We start from the raw sequence: 19,689 nt of genomic DNA, 5'->3' as shown, positions 1-19,689 counted from the left end.
TGTGAACTACAAAATTTACTTAAAACTGAAAATTTACACAATATAATAATTTAACAACTATTAGAAGAATTGCAATAGAAACATTGTTCGGAGTTCACATGCATTGTGTCCAGATGTTGACATTGGGTTAGGGTACCAATAATTACATTATAATTACCAAAAAATGTTTTATGTTTCTGTCATTTTTAATCCACCAGTATGTGAAAGCTCTTTAATCAACATTATATTTTCAATGCTAAAATATGATTATTTCAGTTATCTGTTAATTTTCAAATGTACTGTTCTACAAAATTGCAGGAAAAATAGTAAAATAAAATAATAGTAAAATAGTAAAGCTCAATATTTTTAGCCATTTACTTTTCCTGACTGGAAAAAATAGTTTTAGTGGTTGAATGTTATGTGCGATTAATTGTTAACATGAATTCTGCTGCTATTTGCCTGGAAATAAAAATACAATTTCTTTGTTTTAAATAGACTTAAATCATTTCTAAAGTCAAAGATCTCTAAAATATTTGTATTTTCATGTTTTTATGACAGGTGGGCAAATAAATTAGTTAAGCGCTGTTTAGGAAAGTGGTTATTAATCAGTGTTGAGATTGCTGTTTCTTGACAACAGCTGAATTTGTCAGTGACGGTGAGTTTAGTTTGTGGTAAAGTTTAAATTAAAGACTTTAAATTATTTTTTTTTTAGAGTTACTGCCTTGAGATGACATGATCATTGTGGACTGGTGCTATATAAACAAAAATGAATGAAACTGAGCTGAATTTTTGTTTGGTGCTAACTAACAGATCTTAGTTTGATGCCATGTTAACCTTTGATGGTCAATTTTACACACTACTTGTCACCACACTCACTGTAGTATTGAGAACTTATAACTGGCTGCACTGTGTCTTTCTTCTTCTTTTGGTCAGAATGTAAAACTTTAGCCTTCTCTCTAAGGTGTACAGGAGATGTGCAAACAGTGCATCCATGTGAAACTGAAGTGAGCCTGACCCTTGAAACGCTGCCCCAGCCACCAGCTTCTTATTTACATTCCAGCCTGGGCTGCAGCGAACACTCCGACATCAACAATTCATGGTGTTTTACAAAGCCTCAGCTGAAACAAGGAGTTCTGTTACAAATACCGGCACTCTAGGTGAACGGCTCTAAGAAAAGAAGCTAATTCTAATTTAAACTTTATGTGGACTCTTTAAAAAATTTTTTTTAGCCCTTTGAGGTCTCTGCAATACTCGACTGTTAAAAAACTAAAATCACACTACTCTTTACTCAAAAGGAAAACTGTTCTGTTCAACATTTCCCCATTGTGTCAAGCAGAGAAACATTTTTTTAAGTAGCAGTATATGATGACATTTATGCTAACACTGAGAAAAAAAAGCGTTCTTTTGAATATAGCTTCTAAATAAGTGAACATATATATTTCGTTATCAAAGATGAATCCGGCAACAGTGCATGTTCTTCTGGAAGTGCAACAAATAATAGCAAAGGGAGTACCTGTGCTATTTTTTTGTTGTTACTTTAATTAAAAAGAGAGATGGGCGAATGTATTTGTGTATTCAAACAGCTCTCTTTCTCTGTGTAACTCTACACGATCCTGTCTGACAAATACGCAGAAGAAGAAAAAAAGCCCAATAGAGCACCTGGCAGAATTATTTTCTGGGAAGGCAATCTAGTATAATATCCCACATGACCTGCTCCACACAAACAGCCCATGCATAGCGGTCAGCCTGGTTGGGCTCTTACAGGAGTCCCTGCATGTTCATGAGGTGGAGCACAAAACAAATTACAAAGCAGGTAAATGGCCACGAGGCTTGCACTTAGTTCCTATACTGAACACACAGGAAACATCCCACGCTACATCTACTCTGTGGAGGCTGCTGCTGGAAGCTAAACGATGCTGTCGGTGCTAATAATCAATTCTGTGGGATTAGTTAAAAGTGGAGGACAAAACTCTAACAAATCAGGTGGCCTCTTTCTAAAACGGCACCATAAAGACATAGAGCAGCAGAGCATATAGATTTTCCACAGGGCTCAATTGTGTGAGAAGTTGTTGGGCTTGCATTATTGACTTTCTCAGTATGGTGGAACCGTGGTAGTTAGGTGCCTTTCCTCAACTCTAATTATGGTGTCATAAACAGGAGAGACCATTAATGAAAACCACTCATGGCTTTAAAACCACAGATAGGATTTGGAGAGTGGGGGCGAAGAGAGACTCTTAGCGCAGTCTTGGTATCAATCACAGCAAACTACTCCTCTGTTGAGTAACGAGCATGAGAAGTGGTCAATAAGTCAGCCAGAGAGTCAAAAGGCTGTAATAGAGACACAGCGGAGGATGGGAAACAGATGTATTTGACCTGAGAGCGCCTGTCGTGTTCATGAAGCTGCGGTTGTGCATCATCCAGGAGAAAAAGTCAGTGTGCCACATGCTTGTCTGTAAAAATCAATATCATGCAACATGACTGCACTCTGTGAATTTCCTGCAATATCACGATCAGCAAAAGACCTCTTGGCAAGACAACTGCATGTCGGTGGGTGAGAAAAAAACTGAAAAAGTCAAATGCCACAAATGCATTTTCCCTCCTCCAAACATTTGAGCAGCGAAGCAGGTCACGTCAAGTTCAGGTGCTGTGTGAGGAGGAAGATCGATACAAGACTTGCTGCAAGTGACATGAAGCCGATGGACACTGTAATGTCAGATTTGTTTGGTTTGAACTGCTTCGTCATTTTTACTAATTTGTAAGAACAGACTCTGGAAAACGGCGTCTAAACACTACAGAACAGGAACGGTTAGTAAATATAGTTACATCTTTCTAATATTAATGAAACTATTTTAGTTATTTTGGGGGGGACTTTACTGCAACACCCTGAGGAGATACAGAAATCTGGCAGAAAATCTCCTAGCTTTCTAAGCTGCTCATTTATGCTGCTAAAGTCAAGCTGATTGTGTGCGCAGTATATATCCAGATATCACAAATTACACATCTGCTTGAAGTGGTGTGTTAGTTCAGTACATAATATCTCTACATAAAGTGATTTGGATCAGTAAATGTAAAATTTAAGAAACTTTAAGAGGAGTAACAGGGGTGTGTCAGTCTTCCAGGACATAGAGACACAATTATCTCACTGCTAACCATGAAAACAATAGTTATCTGCAATCCTTTAAAAGTTTGGGACACTTTAGATATTAGAATCCCACACAATACTACGAAGATGTGTGGGGGAATCTGACCTATTTCCCCACACGTACATCTAGAGACATAACCCTAGAGACAAGATGAACTAAGGCTTGAGTTCTGCTGCACGCTGGCCGCTCACAGGGCCCTGCCAGATCTGATTACGTGAAACAGAAGACGGAAAGAGGCTAAATTCACAGAACTGCAGCAAGATTTCCAAGATGCTAGAAGAACCTGCCAACCAAGTACCCTGAAAAACAGAGTGCGTAAGAGTGAAAAAGAGAACTAGACCTGTCACAGCCATTTAATTTAGCCATCAACTTACCCATTTAGGATTGTTTAAAAAAATATTTTAATAGGGTAGTTTGCATCTTAATGTAAAATAACTGGAAGAATAGAGGTGTATTAGGAGTAAAAGTGTATGTATAATTATGTTATATTGCCTGATGTTGATGAAAAAAGATGTTGAAGGAAAGTCTGATCCACCTTACCTGGATGACTAAGCACTCATCGAGATAACCTAGGCACCTAAAAGCCATGTAACAGCAAAATCTTATGTTTGTAGCTATGCAAAGCCACAGATGCTGCATTGTTTAGTGATAGTAGCGAGGTTCCATCAGATAAAGATGGTTGGAGCCTTTATTGTATAGGCTAAAAAGAGAAATGTATTTAATATAAGATTGGGCTGTATTTGAATAGCTAATTGCATTTGTTGTAGATTTATATATAGCAATATAAAAAAACAACATCTTTTTTTGATATCCTGTAGAAATAAACTACACTGACTGTAGAAATTCATAACCAGTATTTTGCTATAAAAAATTAGCCAGTAGAGCTTTGAGTAAAAAGTAGTAATAAAGGGCTGGTTCTAGTTTTTCTCCCGTTAAACTCTAAAATGACATCCTGTACTTGTGTACAACTTAGCTTAGAGAATAACTTCACAAGGCAACTTCTACATGCATTTACAATATGATGGCCGCAGTAAAGGCATTTTGATTTTCTAGAGTGAGAGGCAATAAAATGTAATTACAACATGTTTTACTATTAACTTCAAGACCGAGTCACAACAGCCAAAGCAATTTCATGCTGTCTGTAAAAACAGTATCCAACAAGAGCGAAAGGCAGAGTCATGGTTGAGTGGCGGGGAGCGCGAGCAAGGCACTTATAGCCCTCTGTGGACTAGACCACGCACAAACACCAGACAAATCTATTTCAGACACATATTAGATAAATATTTATATGCAATAAACTGTATCAATAAATCCTCTGGGCAGGGGAAGCTATTCCACAGTATGTCGATAACTGATTTCAGCAGCAGATAATCATTTTTCTCTCAATGGTGGAGCTTGATATGACATCGATACATGCTGTCAGGGTTCATTTTGGCTGTAGCAGTTAGAAAGAGCATCAATGAGAGGATATGGCACCCTTCTATTCAGCTCCATCGATTCGCGACTGCATGTTAACGGGGGGAGAGGAGCTGGCTGTCATGTCTTATGTCTTATGCTGTGTGTTGCATTAAGCTGCGGGGAGACTATGGGCTGCGTGGAAGGTCTGCAGCTCCATTTGACCGCATTGTTACTGAGGACACAGGGGATTCAAGCCTTTTAATTGTCTCACTGAGACCTGGCTGCACACAAGTAGCCATGATACACAGGAGGGGGACGGCAAAAGAGGGTTCACGGGCCTGAAATGGCAATTGCACAACAGTACTCTGATACGATGAACATATACAATCAGTCAGGATAAAGATCTCACCCTTGGCGGCATGGAAGGGGGAAGTGAGCAGCGCTCAGGAAAAATCAATACGGAACCGCTCATTTTGGAGGGACATGTGTGTCACAGTCAATAGGAGTTAATAGGCTGGGTTGTTCAGTGAAGACAGGCGGCTTGGGAGAGCAGCCCACTCTGACAGCTTAATACATACTGAATGGCAAGCTGGCTGCATGTAACAGTCACTATGGACACATCAAGTGTGGAATGAAACCTGATGGGCGCAGGCAAAAGTTAATTATAGAATAGAGCTGAAGGTCTTACACACAGAACTACAAAATTACCCATCCAGTAATCAGAACAGACAGATGTAGCTGACCCGCGGTACAGACGAACACACCACACACATTTACTCATCATTAACCATGACTGTAATGCACACCGTGGAGGAAAGTTTGTTAAACTGTTGCCGGACTGAGAGATGCTACTAAGCGGCTATTTTATAGTTTTAAAAAAAAAATCTTCTTACAACGTGAATAATTAACTGAAGACAGCAATTTAAAGCATTTTCCTAAGCAAACTTACTTTTTAACTTCATGTTAAAATACAGAAAACATTTTACATGATTTTAACTTATTATTGAGTTTTAAAAATTCTAACACAACTTTAATTTGCTTCAAAATCAAAAATGGAAACTAAAGCTGGTAGACACACACACACAGGTCTTTTTTTAATGTTTTCGTTTCGCGTTTTGCCTTCATTGAAACAGATATAGATGGGAAAAATAGGGAAGATAACAGGAAAATGATATGCAGAGAGTCATACATGGATCCATCTCCTGAGGGTATTTTAGCTTACAATGAAGCCTAGTGACATCCTAGGACTCATTGTGCCCTAGTCACCCGTTAAAAATGTCCTATAATGGCACATACAGAAAGCATAAGATTTTTTCCAGTCAATTATAGTACAGTATAACTGGCAGCTAGATTTGTCAGCTTAAAAGTGTTCCTATTGTGATCTGCAACAACGGTTTCTTACTGTAAAAAAGTCTTGGTACCTGTAGCCGTGTGTGTTAAAGAAACGGGGAATTACAGCAGAGCTGGTATCTTGTCATTGTTCAAGAAAGAAAATAAACTTAATTCAGTCCACATGGCGAAAGACATGTAGCTATAATTTACAGTAATAACCCTTTTATGATGTTACCGCAGAAATGCTGAAGTTACAGTATTGGGGCAACCAAACAGGTGACAGTATTGGACTACTGGCACATCAAAAATGTTGATGGAAATTACATCACACATTTACAACAACCTAAAGTCTAAAAAAAAGAAGAAGGTGTAATTAGATTTTTTTTTCTTTTTAATTTAGGGACCGTTATGTATGCTGTATATTTTGTGTAATTGCTAAAGCACATTTTCCATCTGAAGTTGTTTTAAATGTGCTGCAGAAATAAACTTTGTGTTTGTGGTGCATTATTGTAAAGATTTACTGAACAGTGAATGAGTATGGCAGCAAACGCTTTTGACCTTCTTGTGTCTGAATGGCACAGACGACTCTACACAGACAATTTCCTGCGTAGGTTCTTGCACATATGCCGGGACAAAGAAAAACAGCTAAATGCTAATGTATATCACTGCATCATGTGTAGATCTCCTTGGGCTCCGATTAAAAAGCATTCGCCAACATTTGATCACAGGTTAATTGGCTTGAAGGATGGGTTAGGGACCTCGTGGTAAAACAAACCAAAAACACATTTTCCAAGGTTCTGTAATCTATTTTGCCTTCATTTGAATGAGATCTAGACAGGAAAAGGCTAATAATAGCTTAATTAATTGGGGTCTTGAGGTCATGCTGTTTGATTCCATAAAGAAGGATTCTCCTCTTAATTAGTATCCATTAAGACCTAATTTGGATTATTATCATCTCTTAATTTTATCCATCTAATTAATAATTAATTACAATTTCAGTTTACAGTATAGTTCAATTTATGTGCTACATTTTATTTGACACATGACAGGAAAAGTGCAGGCCATGGATTAATTCAGAGAAGCAATTTGTGACACAATCTGTGTTGGAAGTCATCCCAAGAACACAGTTGGTTTTGCATTAAATATTAGGACATATCAAACTCAGTTCATCACTCAGCAATGATTCGGACTCAGGAAAGGCAAAGCTGTCATACTGTACTGAGAAAGAATGAGAAAAAGAGAACAGAAAAAGGGTTTTGGCTCCAATTGACATTTCAATAAGTGGAACAGAGCGTTAGCAATCCATTCCCAACTTTTCTGAAACAATTATTGAGATGGTACCTCCAGGCGATGTATGCTCCTGGTCCCTGGAGTCCTGCTGGCTGAAACAGTAATTGACTAAATTGTGGAACACATCGGGGCCATTTACAAATTTGCCAAAAATGAATCGTTTAAAATGAAATGAGGGTGACTCTCAAATTAGCAAGGAGTATGATTGAGATGTGGCTCTGGGAATTAAGGAACATGATTTAGAGCTCTGCAGAAAGAAGCATCTGTGAATAGTCCAATGTTACTCACCACCCTGCTCTGACTCGTATTTAAATATTACTGTACTTTAACAGATGTTCAGTAAAATCTGATCTCTAAATGATAGATAGATAGATAGATAGATAGATAGATAGATAGATAGATAGATAGATAGATAGATTCTAATGCTATGTTCATTATATTTTCTCTAGATCCTTGTAATGTAGCCTTATGCTGACATCAAATGTGTGACTGACTAGACATTAAAGTGAAAAACAAAGCAAAACAAATAATAAAAACCCCTGAGCTGTAACACTGAGCAGTACATTGTAGGAGGAAGTGACTTCAGGGTTGAGTGGAGCCCATAAAACACTTTCTTAGCTAAAAATAATAATTTTTCTTAGAGCTGTGTGATAAATCATACAACACAAATCTCATTGGTTTAAACATATTGTGCTGCAAGGTGTTTGTGAAAGTGATCTTAGCTACATTTTACAAGGTGTACTCATTTCTGAGAAACACCAGAAAATTACTCTGACTGTTGAGGGCCTGACAGATTTGATTGATTGTTGTGCAGACACTGTGTTGATTGTTGCCTGTTGTGCCATTCCTGTGGCTCCCAGCAGCCAATGCTTTCATCTCACCCGGGCTAAACTCTTCCAACCAGTGATGAGTAATTACTAAGTTCATTAGCCACGGTAGTGGCCTAGAGATTTATTAAAACAAAATTTGTCATCAAATCTTGCCACTGCTTTTGAACATCTTAATGCAGGCTTAAGAGGGTTATCACTGTGTGCAAATTGCTTTACAGGTGGCACTCGTAGCTAGCCAATTGGAGAAAAAAGGCTTAAGCTAAAAAACATTATGTAATACAGTGTTTACTAGGAGGAGTTTGGGATGATCCTTAATGGCCTTTAAAGAAAAAATGTCACATGAATTTATTTCTTGTCATACAAGAAATAAAATGTAATGTTTCTTAAAAAAACACTTCCCCATAAAATGATATATACATCAACATAAAAAAAAAAGATTTTAACCTTAATAAGCAGTCTGACTGAACCATGAGCTAGCTTCTTGGTATCTTTTCAATTATTCGTGTAATTATTGAAAATTTGAGTCTCTAAGTTCTGAGGGCCCAAAGTGAAGCCTTCAAACTGTATCTGACCAGCAGTCCTACAGTCGTGGGCTTTCATCTTATAATGATATGAAACACAGAAGAGGTCAAAAAGATAAAAGAAAGATAAAATCAGCAGTTTGAATTTGCTTTTCTTGTCGGTGAATAAAGCCCGTTAAAAACTATTGTAGGATGGGTCTACAAAGTAATTCAAATAACATTTAGCTTAAAATTTTGTAAAATGTTTTGTAAAAGCTGCAGATTTTCAGAACATTAAGGCAAAACATCATCTTTAACCCTTGTGTGGTGTTCGTATTTTTGTTACTCAGCCAGTGTTCATGGGTCTGGTGGACCCGCTAGAGTTTTGGCTTTCCAAATTAACACTATCAAACAATTTTATGTTAAATTACTCAACAGATGTTTACTTCATCCCAATTACAAGACATATGAACAGCAAACATGGTTAATTTTTTCCCTTTACCTTTGTTAGATCACATTTATGAATTAATGTGCTTCTCGTTTTTCTTTTATATAAAATGTTATAAATAAATCAGTTATAATCAAGTGGAGTGAGTGGAAAGACACAACACATTTACACGTGAAAAAATAATTAATTGTTTAATTTTTCTTTTGAAAAAAATTGAACACGGGTCTCACAGACCCGAACACCATACAAGGGTTAAATAAAAATATACGCAGTGTAATTCTCAGATTAGGGCCAGAGTACAGTGAGAATTAAGTCTGACTTCTTTTCAAACACATTTACAAAAAGAATGAGCAAGTGCTGAAAACTAGAATGAAAGAAAGCAAGCAAATATCATCAAGGCTAAAATTACACAAACCTTCATTCAACTACACCTTTCCTCCATAACTGCTCTGAAGTGAAAGAGCCACAAGCTATCTTAGTACAATGTGCAAGTAATTTTTCTTTAATAGGAAAATTGTTACTTATTGATCTGCACTCTGTAAAGCCTTCCAGCAATGCTCCAATCACCACAGCTGTCAAAACCATGGAAATACACTCTGCTCCTTTGTGATTTGATGGCACACTGATTCCCATTACTGGCACATTTCCAATGTTAATTACCTTCAACATAACATCATCTCCCTGAAAAGAGTCTTGTACAGGCCACTAGTGTCCCACCAGAGGACAGTGGGGGGGTGAGACTGATTGGGTGAGCGCGGAGATATCGTGCTTTGGCTGTCTAGAGCTCACGTTGAATCTGTGCATCACTGAGTCTGGCCATTAGGCAGCGTGATGGGCTTTTCTTTTCCAGGCCATTTCCCATGGTCAAAATAGCATAAAAACACTATTTTGGTTCAATAGCAAAGACTTCAACTGAATAATCACAAGGGTGAAACTGTAACTATTACAGAGGCACCTCTGGGATAACCATACATAACTGGGGTGTCAAAAACACTGTAGGTTTTCTGGAGGGCAAAGTGTTTAAAGTGTATGTTGTTGGCTCTTGCTCCAACATCTGCTTTTAATTACTCAATTAGCGCAATCATTTAGTCTCCTTGACATTCATCCAAATGGCAAATCATAGCCGGAAGTTGTTCTGTTTAAACAGAGCGTTAAGAGGAGTCATGAAAAATGCATACGCGATAATGTATACAGATACTTAACTAATTGAACCAATTAAAGGGAGGGAACTGGTTTGAGTGAGAACAGAGCCGGCATCACCCTGCGGGAAGAAGCTTTGACACCTCTGATCTACAGCCTCCCCTCTCCCTGCTCACAGACCTGGGCCTGAGGTCATATTTCAGCAGACAAAAGGTTTTTGACTTCAGTCATAAAGCAACAATGAACCAAAAAATTAAAAGCCATGCAGATTGAAAGGTTCGTGAAGCATCAGCGGAGCCATTGTTAAGCTAGTTTTCTTGAGGAAAATGTGCCGTTTAGAGTATTGAATCTGTCCTCAGAAACTGCAAAAATCTTTTCAGTATTTGCTAATGTGCAGTTTTATCTTCTTCTCTGTGGCATTCAATGTCATTGCTAACTATATGCGAGCTGACATTTCCAATAACGAAATCTTGGCAACTTTTGTTTGTGCTTGTGTATCAAAGCGAGACCTCTCTGTGATGCACGTGTAGTTATATTCCAGCACAGACACAGCTACAGACCAAACTCAGGTTTAAATGAATATATGCCTGGTTTAAGATCAGCTTGCTTACCTCCTCCCAAAGTAAAAACCAATGCAATCCCCCCCACCACACAAAAAAAGAATAATTGTACCCCTGCGGTGGTGATTTCCTGCATGCTATGGATGCATAAATAAACATAGGCATAAATACACAGAGGACACTGACTGGGACTAGCTGGCCAAGTGGGGCAGCTGTTATTAAAAGGGCTATTTATCACTGTCACCCCTCTCAGGTTCCATCCCTCTCTGCCCTCCAGCGATGTCAGTGGGCCGCACAGGAACAATGTGGCTCATCCAACCAAGCCTACCCCCTCTATCACACACACAAACGCATGCAAACACACACCCGCTGATGGTCACAGCCTTTCATACGCGAAGTAAAATACCTGCTTGTATACCAAAAATTGCCTCCGTGTTCGATGACTTCTCCGAAACAAACACAAAAGCAAGAATCTAGTTTCTTTTGGATTCCTTCAAACATCCACACATCTACACTGCACCCAAACGTTCATTTTCTGCTCTGTTACTTTATTGATCGTGGCCACAATTATCCACTTTTCTGAAGCACTGCATTAAGTGAATTCCCCCTTTGTTGGACAATAAGTACAGAAGGTTGGCTAAGTCAAGCTATTCTTCAGCCTTGGGGGACAGACTACTTCTCCTGCACCCTCATCATTATTAGCAAGCTCAGATAAAAACACACCTCAACAATTAGTCCACCTCTGCTGCGGGAGGCACGTCTAGTAAGGCGGGCTGCTCCAACTGACCCATGCATTGATTACAGCAGCTCACATCACGCCCAAAGTAAAGGCCAAAGATTACATTATCAAACAGTTACACACACTGAAAGGGAGACTTTGAATAAAATAAATCCCTAAATTCAATAAAGTCTTGATCTAAGACAGTTTAAGTGCACAAAAACTCTCAGGTACGAAGCAGAAGCTGCAACCTGAGAGTCTCTGTGCTTATTTATACTTTTTTTTGTTAAAAAAAATACCTGAAGCTATTGTTCTATAATCAACACAACTAAAAACAGTACTAATCATTTCAGTTCTACATTATGCTGTTTATTGTGCTTTCCTTATCTACATCTATTGAGCACGAACCTGCTTTTTAAAGACAGAACGGCCTCATTTTCTCTCATCTATGCGCTAGCAGTCTACACCACCTATAAACCTCTCACACTCAGCAATCCACTCACGATTAATGAAGTGCTTACTTAACCAATTTAAACCCTTAATTCCTATTAATTCAACATAATAGCCACCCTCTCCAACAGGAATTAAAAACACTCCAGCAGAAACCTTCAAATCTCTACAGGCCAGAAAGAGTCAACCCAGCAAAATCCATATTCTTTGATAAATATGTAACAGTATGTATATCACTGTTAAAATGCATAACCCTCATGTAAGACCCCTATCAAGTCTGCTTTACACCTGTATTACATTTCTCCCTCAATCAGCATTTTTTCTGAGACGGCGGCCTCCCACGAGGAGCAGAAACCATTACAAGGCACTGCAGCTCATTTGCAGAAAGATTGGAGATCACGCTGCCTCGAAAAGTATGTGAAACATTTCTGGGAGCAAAATTGATTTATTCCATTTCTGTGTTTGTATGCAGCATCTGTATCAGTGTATTTAATGTAAATCCCCCCAATCTAGCACCGAGTTGCTGTGCAGGTTGCTGCTTATTGTGCAAGTAAGAAGCAGGGTGATCATACAACACACGGACACCTGTTCTGCTGTAAGATAAAGGTGCACGCGGTATGTCTTTACACAGTATATGATTTTGTCTGGGAGTAAATGATAAAAGCACATATGCGATGTAGCAGATTATATCAATCAAACAAAAAGCATTCATTCATCGTTTCCTTTTTCCAATCCACTGATGCTGCTTGTTTAAGCTACAAAGACATTACGCTATTCCTTAGCGAGATAAAAACGCATAAACAAATAAATAAATATTTCTGAGTATTTCAATTTTGACTTAGGAAAAACAGATCAAGCAGAGCCTGTGGCTAGAGGAGCCTGACTGCATGCTGGTGGGGGGTAAAAGACAGCCTGGGGGGGTGTGGAGGGCGTCTGTTTTTTAATGAGCTGAAACTTTAAATACTGCATAATATATAATACTCCTAAAAATGGATAGTTCATTTCACTCTCCGGATAAGTCGCGGAAAAAACTATTAAAAACCATTTCTCTCTTAATGTCAACAGAGTAAGCATTAAGTATGAATGAAGTGAATGTCATACCGCTGTCATCGACAAGAAAGAAAACGCAAAATAATAATCAACTTGAACTGGAAGAAACAAGAGGTTTGGGCACGAAGATAAGTGCACGAGCTTAAGGGCATCAGCTAAACACAGTGCACGCAAAGACAATGATGTATTCAATTATAACTAGAAATTCAGATTCACTCTATGAAGACAAAGCATCGCCGTTTTTTCTTTTTTTATTGTGTTTAAAATGTGAAGTGCAATTGATCTTGATGAAATTGTCTTATTTATTTATAAGTTGCAGCTTAGTCTTAATGTCAGCTGGAAGCAGAAAAAGAAAGAATAGATGACTGACGTTTCAGCCACCCACTGACAGTAGCTTTGGCAACACTGGCACAGCAGGCATACTCTTTCAGTGGCTTCACTTCCTCCCCCTACACACACGCACACAAACACATGCACAGATACACAAGTGGGGGAAGTGAAGAAAAAAAAAGAATTATGGTGCCCCTTGTCATCCCCTGGGTAAGAAAAACACCATAATAGATTTTTAATGGCTATCTGCTCACCGAAAGAAAAAGGAAAGGTTGTGTTTTGAATGTCAGTGACAGGAGGTCAGCAATTACAAAGTGCAGGTAAAAAATAAAGCAAACTTTTCCGTAGCATTTCTTTTTCAAAGTTGATCAAAGCGTGCGCATGTTTACAACATCAGATGTCTCCAGATGAAACGCAATGATTCTCACGTCACATTATAATTCAGAAAGTGCCGTTTGACAGTAAACACTGTGACAATGTTGTCTTGACTCTGCTGCATAAACATGTAATTCCAGCATGATCCTTAAAGTGATCTGAGTGATGGCTCAGGTACCCCGCTGTTCATGGAGCAAGCATGGAGACGGTGCTGGTGGCCGATCCGGAGGCTTAATAATGATAACCTCGCCAGTATTAGCTGCAGGGGTTGTTCACACAATAATTGTTTCTGCCAAGCCATATATCTATATGACAGAGGAAAAGCTGGTGTGACTCTCCTGCTAAATAACTGATTTACGGAGCGGCTGCGTCAACTATTTCAGAGATCGTTTGTTCTTTTTTTCCTTTTTCCTCTGAAGAAACTGTGAACTTATTAGCTAATTAGAAGATAATTACAAGTCTCTGTAAGTTGATTAGCAATTTCACTGCTGAACATTAACAACTTACAGAAAGACTGCACTCAATTTCAGCACTTGTTTTGCCTTACTTACCTAAATTCTAAATAGTATAAGTATTTAAAGATTTCACCTTGGCAAAACTTATTACCAGCTCCAGCGTGCAATTAAACTTGCCGAACAGGCATTAATTCTTTGTTCATTACCACATTAAATGCATGTAGGGTAATTTGACACTTCAATACAAGACTGCACGATTACGGCTATTAAAAGGCATCACTTTCGTACCAAAGGCAGGCGCATTTTGTTAATTTGCACAAGTCCATCTGCAGTCCCGGCATCCTGCACCCACTGTGGTGGTGACTAAAGTTTGATATGTAATGCTAATCCTTAGCCCGAGCTGGAAGGGGTCGCTCCCCCGCAGTTTAGAGTGACTCAAAGGTGAAGTCCTGAAAACAAATACATCGTACTCAGATGCTCCGCAGTTTACATTTCACTGACGCACATCGGCCCGTATTAGCAGCGCACAAAGCTGCAGTCACTTCCAACCCCGTGCAATTGTGTCTGGCTATACGGCAGTATCAATGCAGCTCGTGGGTCAAAGGGTCAATGAGTAATTAAGACATGGTTGCCTGAGCATTCCCCATGCACACTTTCAGTCCTGATGAAAGGTTGGCAATGAAAGGAGGGGGATTTAAGTGCAGCCTGATACGAAGGATCAGATTTCCATAAGTGTGTCTAAATGTTCCTTGTTCAAGGCAATTAGTATGATTAAAGAGATAGCGAGGGGTCATCACGCTGTTTAAGAGGATTTTGCACATGAATTCTGCATGAGGTTTTCAACAAAGCAAATGCTGCATTGCTTACAATAAAAACCTTTAAGCTAGTCGTATTTTTAAAGTGTTGCCGAGGCACCGTCTAAATTACTGTACATTTCAAGACAGATTCAGCAACAGAAATGATTATTTGATTTATTACTTTTTTTTGTGACGTGGGTGTTAAAGTAAAAATGTGGTCAGGCGGCATGTAAATGTCTAGTTAAATCTTCTCGCATAAGATGATCATGAGGATGCAGAACATTTGTAACAACACGCAGGCAAGTAATCGTAGCCTTCAACTCCAGCGAAGGTCACAAGGTGCATTGATTCCCGTGTACGACAAGAAATTATTCCTAGAGTTTCATTGTTGCTAAAAATTGAAGAGGCCAAGGCCTGAAAATTGAGGTCGCTGATAAACGCTATTAGTAGGAGATGCTGAGAGGAGAAATCAATATGGCAGTTTGTCAACCTGCCTCTCAGAGGGAGGGGAACTCTGCAGCTGGGGTAAGTGTGCCCTGTCAGCAAAGCACATTACCAGAAATCAAAGGCCAGAGAAGGCCCGAAGGAAGGGATGTAGATGTCTCTCTACAAAGGCCACACTTTGGTAATTAAAACCTATTTTCTCAGACCTGTTGTATCACTGGTTTTTCTCTAACACTATTGACTATCTGTTGAGTGGAGGGTGATCACTAATTTAACTTTAAATAAATGAGCTGTGGCCATTTAGATTCCTGTACCTGTCACACAAAATTAAGCAAAAGACATCAAATAAATTATGTCACTTCATATCACTTACATCAAGTCTTGAAGGAAACATCTGACAAACTTAAGCTATGTTTTTTCAACAGGCGACATTGAGAAGCTTCTCGTTTCCAACGCGTGTAAGTACAAGTGCCATAAAAACCAAACATTATATCATCTCCTTTCTGCCATTCTCAATAATTTGATTTCATAATGTCTCCTCTCCTTTTGCAATAAAACCAAGATGAAAAATCTCCATCGCTCCATACTTCAGTCTATTCTTGAGGTATTCTTAAGCTTTCTGCTAAAGAATAATATAGTACAAGAACTGAACTTCAACTTTAAATATTTAATAGTACTTAAACACAACTGAATCTATGCAGTCCAAGAAGCGCATCTCAGGGGTCCAGGCCTACCCTGGAAACTCAGTGTCCCTTAAGTTGAATTCTAGCGATACACTTACTCTAAGTGAACTAGGTCATACAATTTGGTAAACACCTGTCTCTCACTGATAAGTTATAGCAGTGCAAACTCAGTATAATCATTCGTTCATGGTAGTTTAGTCTTTCTGCAGCATTTGTGGTACCCAGCATGACTGAGGACGACACCGAACAGGTGAGGCTATGCAGGTCAGACTTTGGGAAGTACCCAAACCAGATAGTTTTAAAGCACGAGTCTACTTGGAAATGACAAAACAAATGGGAAAATGTTGAAGATCTTGTGTGCCCACAGTCAACTGTTCTAGACCGTGGTGAGATTGCTGATCCACTTCTGTAACTGATTGTCTCCTGTTTTGCTTCTGCAATCTTTGACAGATATTTTTGCACATTTATAAGTGCAGCTACATTTCTCTGTTAGTGTACAATGTTTGTCTGGTTATAATTGTGCATAGCTTTTTTTCCTTGGGAAAAAAAGCAAACTTGAGCAGAATGACCCCATGTGAAAGTTGGTTGCTCGTCCAGTCAATATGATGTGCCACTCAGCTAGAGCACTACTGACATGACGGTAAAGGGGACCTGTTATGTTCACTTCCAGCTCCATGTTTTTATTCTTGCTTGACTCATGCTTAAAAATAATCCATATCACAATCTGATTGCAAAGCTCCCTGACAGGACAAGATTTTGAAAAATTGATTTTAAAAAATCCATATTTTTCTTATGCTTTGCCTTGGGACACTTTTTTTACTATCTGAAATAAGCAGTTTTCTCTCTGGTTCACCTTCTGATTGGCTGCTCAGATCTGATCAGTGGGTAGGGCTTCTTTGCTCACACTCACATGTATGTGCCTGAGATCAAACTAAGCCAACAGTAGCAAAAATGCAACTTAGTGTTCAGAGCAGTCTGACTTCAAAGCATTCATTCACAGGGATTGCTTGAATGTAAGATGACCTCACTATTAAACTCTGTATAACAGGAGCGTCGATAATTAAAATAGCATATAGGACCAAAAGCAAAGAAAAAAAACACAAAGGCTCCTTTTTAATGGTTTCAAAAATACAGCAGCTTGGTAGATAATATCCTCCTGAAAACACATTCAAGTTACTTTGTTTCCTCTTCACTTCAGTACTGTGCACCTTCCTCCTCTTTGTAGGCAAAATAGACTGTAACAGGTCCGACACTCGTCTGTACTGTTTCTGATGCTCCCACCACCATCCAGCAGCCAATGCCATAGGCCAAACAAGGGATACCTGCAGTTTAAAGGGACACTGAATATATGGACTCTGTTGTATTGGAAATAAAATACAAGTATGTAACAATGACAGCAACGTGGAAGAAATACTGACCCAGATTAATAACTTTTAACATGGTGAAAAATCTGTCTTCAAAATCCAGATTCTGAGGAGGCGCTTTAGTGCAGTGATATTTAATAAAGGGGAAACATCCCGTTCTCAGAATGTGGTAGTTGGATCCCTGAACTCTCCAATTAAAGTTTGACATTCCAAACTGGTCATTGTGGACGGAGCTGTAGCGGACACAGTATGAAGTCCACGGAGGAAGTCTGCGCTGCTGCAGGTGACAGGTTAACACCTCCGAAGCAGCTGGCCGCGGACCTGTCCTGCCTAACGTGCTAGGAAACAGAGCGATCTTCAGAAAGAGGCTGTGGGTCTTCTTCAAAAACTCCTTCATGGTTTTAAAGATTCGTATTTTAGCATTCGGACTGCAGAAGGACACACCTATAACTAGCCACACTTGGAATATACCAACGTTTTAAGAGTGAAAATACCAAGTTGTAACACATCAAAGCAGCAGCTGACATGAGATATGCTAAAGCTAGCAAGAAAACTCCCGTACGATTTGCGAGCTTAAATCCTCAGACCATGTCTGAGATGTTCCAACACTGACCTATACACCTGACGTGTCTCTGTAGAAATGCTGAATTCGCACACATGTATCTAAACCACCTGTGAGAAGAAGAGCAGCTTTCATCTGGTTGGTTTTCTGTTTCTGTTGTGCTTCTTGCGTCTGACCTCGTACCGCGGCTTAACTCATCCGGCTGGAAACGCGTCTCTCCGAACCCGTTCCTCTTTAACATAATTAACTTCAGTCTGGTATTTATTTATATCAAGTACTCGCCGGTTCATTCAATATAGGACTTATATCCTTTATAAGAATTTATAGACTGCCACGTGTTCAACAACCCTGTAAAACGACTAAACGTAAAGTTATTTTGTTCTTTATACTTCTACCGTTATTTACCACAAAAAAATAAGCATGAAAACGACAAATGTATGTTCCAGCTACCAAAAGACCTCTTCAAAATTAACCACCACTGACCCGAGTGCCAATAGGCTAATAAGTGTTTTTGTTGGTTCCATGACCACACCACCTACTCCTTTAAAATCCACTTAAAACCACCACAGCAACTGCTGAAGCATTTCCACGGTTCAGTGAACTGCTGTAGATCAGGACCATGGACAGCAGTCTATAAACTACGTGGTAATTAAACACCGCAAATAAGCCATAATATATACATATACACATATGCTATATTTAATACATGCGCTCATCATTTTTGTTTCTTTTATTATTTACTCGTATTTTGAAAATGTTTTTAAGAACCTCTTTAAGAACAGACATTTTAATTTATCTTTGGCTATAAATTTTGTGGTATGTGATGTGATTTTTGTTACATGTAATAAAATACCCCCCCCCCCCCAAAAAAATAAAAAATAAATAAATAAATAAAAAATAAATAAATAAACATGTTTGTTTTTTTTAAATTTGCGTTTTCGTTCATGTTATTTGAATATATCTTTGCCTGTCTTCCTTTTAGCATTTCAGTCGTTTGTGCAGCACTTACCTGCAGGAAGGGGGCCATATAATAAAGCTTGATTGATTCATTGATTGACCGTAATTTGTCAGGGTGATTGGTAATGCCTTAACAACTTCACAAACCAACCGAAATCCCATCTGCATGCTTTATAAATGATTTGCTAAATAATTTAGGTCCAATTCTGTGTGAAATGCAAATAGATAATAATTAAGTGATGTGAAAATAAATTACAGATGTATTTGTCCCAGATGTTTTCAGTGTCTTAAAATATTATTTCTGAAGTCAAATATGTGAAAATAATGCACACATTCAAATGTAATTCTAGTCTCTGGATTTAAAGGTGTAACAGAGCCACTGGGGTGCTCAATCCTCCATAAGAATTAGTCCTGTGAAGTTTTTCCATTATCACATGTTGTCTTTTTTGCAATACAACTGTCTATTTGAACAGAGGGGGGTAAAGCATGACTATGAGTGCTTTTTCCTGGAAATCTAAAATTTTATGTGCTTTAAAAAATGTACATCAAGTAAGGCTCTTGGATAAAATTAACATATATAAATCCTTGATACAAATTACAAAATAAAAATTAAGTACGATTTAAATGTTTTTTTGCAATCTCAAATCCACGAATACACGCATCGTCTCTACTTAGAAAGCTTAGAAAGTCAACGTTCACAGTCCAGTGAGGACCAGACTGAAACACTGTCATGTCACCATATGAGGCGAGTTGTTTGAAATTGTCAGCCTCCAGATGAGGACTTTGACAATCAAACTAGTTGACTCTAATCTAATTTAATAAAAATCAACCACAGTAGTGCATGGCCCAATTTGTACAGAAGAAAGGTATTCTGGGAGATCCTA

The 19,689-nt window shown here is 38.6% G+C and overlaps 1 protein-coding gene across 4 annotated transcripts; it reads right to left on the bottom strand.

The window, feature by feature from the left end:
• Nucleotides 1-16,276: 16,276 nt before the first annotated feature.
• Nucleotides 16,277-18,104, bottom strand: lg7h15orf61 (linkage group 7 C15orf61 homolog). Of its 4 annotated transcripts, none has more exons than XM_076885818.1 (3): nucleotides 17,959-18,104; nucleotides 17,341-17,624; nucleotides 16,277-17,244 (listed from the first exon to the last, which is right to left on the bottom strand). In XM_076885818.1, exons 1-3 carry the CDS (start codon nucleotides 18,087-18,089, stop codon nucleotides 17,117-17,119), a joined length of 543 nt encoding a protein of 180 aa, XP_076741933.1. In that variant the 5' UTR covers nucleotides 18,090-18,104; the 3' UTR covers nucleotides 16,277-17,116. The 4 variants fall into 4 exon arrangements, with proteins under 4 accessions (XP_076741933.1, XP_012775036.1, XP_004553115.1 ...); XM_012919582.2 differs by having other exon boundaries at nucleotides 17,341-17,616; nucleotides 17,900-18,066; XM_004553058.3 differs by having other exon boundaries at nucleotides 17,341-17,616; nucleotides 17,959-18,057.
• Nucleotides 18,105-19,689: the final 1,585 nt, after the last annotated feature.

This window comes from Maylandia zebra, linkage group LG7 (genome assembly GCF_041146795.1).
Source record: "Maylandia zebra isolate NMK-2024a linkage group LG7, Mzebra_GT3a, whole genome shotgun sequence".
Classification (NCBI taxonomy): Eukaryota; Metazoa; Chordata; class Actinopteri; order Cichliformes; family Cichlidae; genus Maylandia; species Maylandia zebra.
The sequence above is the reverse complement of the archived record's forward strand: the minus strand, read 5'-3'. Positions and strand labels throughout refer to the sequence as shown.